Here is a 6000-nt window from a genome sequence, read left to right on the forward strand (position 1 = left end):
GTCGGCAGGCATCGCCGAGGCGGATACGTGCAGTTGAATTTGTAAAGACTTTCTAGTGAGCTTTTAAACCCTGAGATTTAAGAAGGCTCTGATAAACAGAAGCTAGGGCCACCATTCCTACCCATCCTGGCTAATAGCCATTGATGGACCCAACCTCCCTGAACTTATCGAGTTCTTTTTTGAACCCTGTTAAAGTCCTAGTCTTCACAACATCCTCTGGCAAGGAGTTCCACAGGCTGACTGTGCACTGTGTGAAGAAAAACTTCCTTTGGCTTGTTTAAAACCTGCTACCTATTAACTTCATTTGGTAAATCCTAGTTCTTATCCCGTAAAAGACCATTATGATATCTCGACATGTAGAGGCAAATGCATCCTGGCTTTGTCAAACACACTGATTTTTCACCTTGGTGCATGAGAGATCATATTTCTGCTTCTTGCTTTCTAATATTTATCTGTGATCTACCTTTGATTTCTACAAAACTCTTGGCCTCAATCTTGTCCTGTGGCAATGAGTTCCACAGGTTATCTCCAATGTGTAATCAAACAATGAGCTGCTCTCTACCCTAGCTGTAGCTGTATTTCAGAATCAGGCAGGTGGTCCTTGCAATCCCCTCTGGGGTCCTTCAGAATTAAATGCACTTTGAAAATGTGAGGTCAAACTCTTGCCTCTCTGCATTGCTAGTACAAACAATAACAATATATGTGTAACCAAGGGAGAATGTATCTCTCCCTTCCAGTTACTTTTCCAGCACATCAATCAGGAACAGGTTAACCAAGAGAGGATAATCATTTGGCAGAGATTTTTCATCTGACATCATCTCCTGAAACACAAGCATATACTTATCTTCAAAATAAGCAAGTCAAGTATTTCCATCTGCTGTCAAAGGGGTGTGGGAACAACTAAATTGCTCAACTAAGTTGTACGATAGATAGATAGATAGATAGATAGATAGATAGATAGATAGATAGATAGTATGAGGATGAATAGATAGAGGAGTGTAGAAAGAAAGAAAGAAAGAAAGAAAGAAAGAAAGAAAGAAAGAAAGAAAGAAAGAAAGAAAGAAAGAAAGAAAGAAAGAAAGAAAGAAGCTGATCTCTGTAAAGTGCTTTGAGATTTATAGATGAGAAGAGCTAGATACTAGAACTACAGTAATACCATAGACACATGTATTATTTTGGGCCTTTTTTTATAAAGCATTTTTAGTGTTTATCTTTCTTTTTTCAAAAGGGCTGTTGGAAAAAAAAGAAAAGAAGAGGAAAAGAAGGGTATTTTTATTATCCGTCATACTTCATGGACCTTATCTGAATTGATTTGTAAAATGAATGACCCAGCCAGCCATAGTGTAGATCGGTGATATTAATCGAGGGAACAAAACTGTCCACAAGTACAGAAAATAGTAAATCCCCAGAGAGAGATCATTTTAGATTGTGCGAGAGCATAAGTAGAAATAGTGGGTGGAAATAAAGGAAATGGAGGCAGAATAGCAGGAAAGGCCTGCCTGCAGTGAGGCGATGATACTTTTATTATTTAGTTGTCTAGCACTAACCGTGCTCTAATAAAACACTTTACAGTGAGATAGGGTGTAATATTTCTGAGACAGCGGGTCTTTTTTCCTAAATGAGATCTGTGAGGGTGTGGACGGCGCTGATCAAAAAATGAGAAATTTAGTTCTGTTAAAAAAAAAGACACTTTAAATATTCCTGACCTATTCGTCAAGCATTATTAAAATGTTTCAATCTTTTGGTTGACCAAAATCACGTGGCTGAGTCAACTGAGCACACTACAAAATGCGATTGGACATTACTAAAACATCCTGAAAGTTTTCAAGACAAACGATTGCAGGCTGTCCTTTTTGGATGCGTACACTTTTTGTTCCAAAAAAAAAAAAAAAAAAGTTGACCAACTCTCATTGTGGCCGAATGTAAGAGCCCATTGTTGGGGTAATTTAAAACTAGACAGACGCCAATGCCAAAAAGTACTCCACAGCGTATAGAAAAGAGGAGGTCAAATACCTCCGTGGCAGAGACCAACAAAGGCAAATCTCCAATGTTGCTAATCACTGCTACGTGATTATCGGCCCCAGTATACAAGTTTTCTATTCTTTCTTTCTTTCTTTCTTTCTTTCTTTCTTTCTTTCTTTCTTTCTTTTCCATGTGTCTAAGCTTTTAACTGTTTGTTATGTTTTGGGGTTTCTTCTAAGAAATGATCTAATTCTGATTCAGGATGTGAACGTGTAACCATGTATTGTACACGGATACAGGCAGGATCCCCGTGTGCACCGGCTGCCCCCACAAGTGTAATGATTACTTAATTTAAAATGTTTCAACATCCCTAATTCTGATCCCCTTTCCCAAGCAAGAAGGCCCATAGACTCCAGAGGACCAGTTGCATGGGTAAGCCATGTAGTGTTTGGCCCAAACACTTAGCAACAGCAGAAAGTTTTAGGCCAAGAAATCCGCTGCTATCACCAGAGCTGCTGTGGGCAGGCGAGATTCGTGTAGTTGAGGCCCAGGGCATTTTAATTAAGAGTTAGGCAATGCTGTCTGTAAAACAAACAGAGTGATGGATGGAGCCTGGGGAGCCACAATAGATTTGGGGAGAACAAGGATTCTGTAGACACGTTCGGTAATGCAAACTGCGAGCCAAAGCTCACTGAAGACCATGTAAGGCCTCTCCTGACTTCAGTGAGTTTGGCTTAGCGCCAAGCGAAGGATATTCGCATAATAGACTCCTTCCCGCTAGAGGAGAATACTCCATCACTTAGGCTACGTCTACACTGGCAGCTTCTTGCGCAAGAACTGTTCCAGAAGAGAGCGTCTACCCTGCCACGTGCTTTTGCACAAGAGATGTGCTTTTGCACAAGAGCATCCGTGCCAGTGTAGACGCTCTCTTGTGCAAGAAACCTCTGATGGCCATTTTAACCATAGTACAGGACTATGTAGCACTTGAAAGACTAACAAGATGGTTTATTAGATGATGAGCTTTCGTGGGCCAGACCCACTTCCTCAGATCAAATAGTGGAAGAAAATAGTCACAGCCATATATACCAAAGGATACCTGTCTACACTGGCCTCTTGTGCAAGAACAGTTGCGCAAAAGGGCTGATTCCTGAGCGGGAGCATCATAGTTCTTGCACAAGTCCTGATTTTATACAGTAGAACGTCAGTTTACTTGCGCAAGAACACATGGCCAGTGTAGACAGGCAGCACGTTTTTGCGCAAGAGCGGCCGCTTTGGCGCAAGATCGCGCCAGCGTAGACACAGCCTTAGGCTATGTCTACACAGCAGCGTTATTACATAGTCCACATCCACACAACAAGCCGTTATTTCGACATAATGTCGAGCTGGAGGACTTCTTATTCTGACTCCTCATTGCACAAGGAGCAAGGGAAGTCGGAGGAAGAGTGCTCTACCTCGGACTCCCTGCTGCGTAGACAGCGCCAAAAGCCGAACGAATAAAGCTATTTCGACTTCGGCGACGCAACTGACGTAGCTCCAGTTGCGTAGCTTACCTGCTGCGTAGACATGCCCTTAGAGCGCAGAGCCTTCCACACACACCTTGCTGAGTTTGCAGACGGTACAAGATTGCTGCTGCCAAGGGTTGAGAAATTTGGGCTAGCGGTGAAACTTTGCAAACAGAGAGAGCAGAGGGCGGCGAGTTCAATGCCGAGTACTTTTTGTGTGTGTGTTTGTCTTTAAAAAAAAAAATAGAAAGAGCCATGGAAAAAGAGAAAATAAGAGGAAAATAAGGATATTGTTGATTACCCGTAATACTTAATGGCTCTTATTTGAACTGATTTGTAAGAAGATGCATGACCCCGGCTAGCCATAATCTAGGTCAGTGATATTAATCGAGGGAGGAAAACTGTCCACAAGTATAGGAAGTTGTACATCCAAGGAGATGCCGTCGTCGGACAGAGCTCACCACAGGAGTTTAGGGCTTGCTGTTACCACTGCCAGAGACGGGAACTATTTATAGCACATGGAAGAAGTTTTTAAAAAATGAGTCAAAGATTCAGGACGTGGTTGATACATTCATAGACTCCTAGGACTGCACGAGCTAAGGACCTGACTCGGCAAATACCTAGGCACACGAATCCCATTTACTTCCCCGGGGCTCATGATAGTGAAGTTACTGGTACACACAAATGCCTGGAGGATCCAACTTTCTATCCTCCTCTCTACAAATTGCTGGGCAAAATATTCCTGCTAGCTTTTCAGAGGGGGGCTACTCGATATGGGGTGGGGGGAGAGATCAGGTTGATGTTTGGAGTTTCTACCAGTGCTACTCAGGCCCAAGTGGAGGGGAGGAAGGGGCCAGCTCTGTAGCTGGTTTCCATGAAGCACTGTGGGTGTCCAAGTTTGCATTATTACGACTTCTCTGCAGTGCAAGGAAGGGAGAGAAGATGATCCAGGAAGAAGCGAAATCCTTTGATCCTTTGTTTCAATGAAAATAATTAGCCTACGGCAAGAAGGATCACAAAAAGCCACCAGATGGTTTCAGTTGCGCTGAAATATTGGTAACAGGAGGCCCCCTTGCCTCAAAGACAACTTCTCAGCCTAGCTCTGCAGACCAGGCTGAAGCAAAACGCTTCTGGTCTCATTCAAAACTTTGTCTTGCTGCGAAGTTCCATCTGAGTCAATGGAGCAAATCAAAGTCCCTGCTTGGAAGATCCCCAAACTCCGAAGTGTAGGTCTGGAGTGGAGTGCGCATACGAATATTAATTGTGGAGTGGTGTGTTCATATGAATATTAATTGTTGTTAATCATCATTAATATCTGAGTGAACCCCATAGCTGGGAAGCACATAAATTACAGAAACACGGAGAAGTCCTGTGGCAACTTCTAGACTAACAGATTTATTGGAGCAAAAGCTTTCGTGGGCAAAGACCCACTTTGTCAGATGCATGTTTTTGCAGATTCAGACTAACACGGCTGCCCCTCTGATACTTGTCACCATGCAAGGCACTGAGATGAGCCACAGGTAACCTTCACAAAAGAGCCCACGTCCCATTTTCAAAAGGGACTCTGAAACTCACTGAAAGTCGATGGACTTTCTCCCGACTTAGGCTCCTAAGACACGAAGCCCATGGAAAATTGTCCCGGGCTCCAGAGTCCCCCCTAGACACACATAAGGAGGGGCACGGTGTGTGCCTAGCACAGGCAACATGCTCTCTGATTACACCCCCTGGTCAGGGCGCAGCTCAGGGGCCCTGCGCAGGAAGGTGGAAAGGACAAGGGCTTGGGTAGCAGGGAGTTGAGCGGCACATGCCAGGTGCAGCGCAAGCGCCAGGCAAGGTCTGGTTTCAAGGCTGGCACCGGCGTTTTGAGCCTGCCCGGTTCCGAAGGGGGGGCAAAGGCCACAAACCCTCCGAAGAAGGGGGCTGGGGGTTAACTCTTTCGGGGGGGGGGGGCTTTGCACAGGAGACTGTAGGGCCCAGGACCTGAACCAGCTTCCAGGCTCTGACCCCCTGGGGGGAGCCCACGCTGCCCCGGCCGGGGCCCAGAACCGCAGAGGCGGCAGGGCAAGCGCAGGGACCCGGCCACGTTGCAAGCGGATCAGGGGGCGGCGGACTGGGGAAGGCGGCCGACCCCCAACCCTGCCCGGCCTGGGGACTGACAAGCACCCCCGCCCCGCCCGCCACCGGGGCGCGCAGCCCCGCGGGGGTCCCTTACCTGGGCCGGGCGCTCGGGCCAGCAGGGCGGCCGCGGCCAGAGCCAGGAGGCGCATCGCCCGCAGCGCGCACGGAGCCTGCCGCTCGCTGGAGCCGGAGTCCGGCCTCCCCTCCCCGCCCCTCGCCTCCCCCCGCCCCCGCGTCCCTCCTCCTCCTCCGGCCCGAGCGATGGAGCCTGCGCCCGGGCTGCTCCGGGACGCTCCCGCGTCTCCCCGCTGCGCTCTGGAGGGTGGCAGGGGGAGCGCGCCCTTCCCAGCTGGCTGAGGCTCCCTCCTGCTGGGCCAGGGGCTGCTTGCTGGCTCCAGCCCTCTCCCCGCCCCTGGTC

General features: G+C 47.4%; 1 protein-coding gene across 1 annotated transcript in view; it reads right to left on the minus strand.

Moving 5' to 3' along the window:
• Positions 1-5789, minus strand: part of VSTM4 (V-set and transmembrane domain containing 4) — a 44357-nt gene extending 38568 nt beyond the window's left edge. Inside the window, exon 1 of the mRNA XM_075934658.1 lies at positions 5677-5789. Coding sequence (XP_075790773.1) covers positions 5677-5731 — 55 coding nt within the window. The 5' untranslated portion in view covers positions 5732-5789. The remainder of the gene's footprint in view (positions 1-5676) is intronic.
• Between the last annotated feature and the right edge of the window lie 211 nt (positions 5790-6000).

The sequence above is a fragment of the Pelodiscus sinensis genome, chromosome 8 (assembly GCF_049634645.1).
Source record: "Pelodiscus sinensis isolate JC-2024 chromosome 8, ASM4963464v1, whole genome shotgun sequence".
Lineage (NCBI taxonomy): Eukaryota > Metazoa > Chordata > Testudines > Trionychidae > Pelodiscus > Pelodiscus sinensis.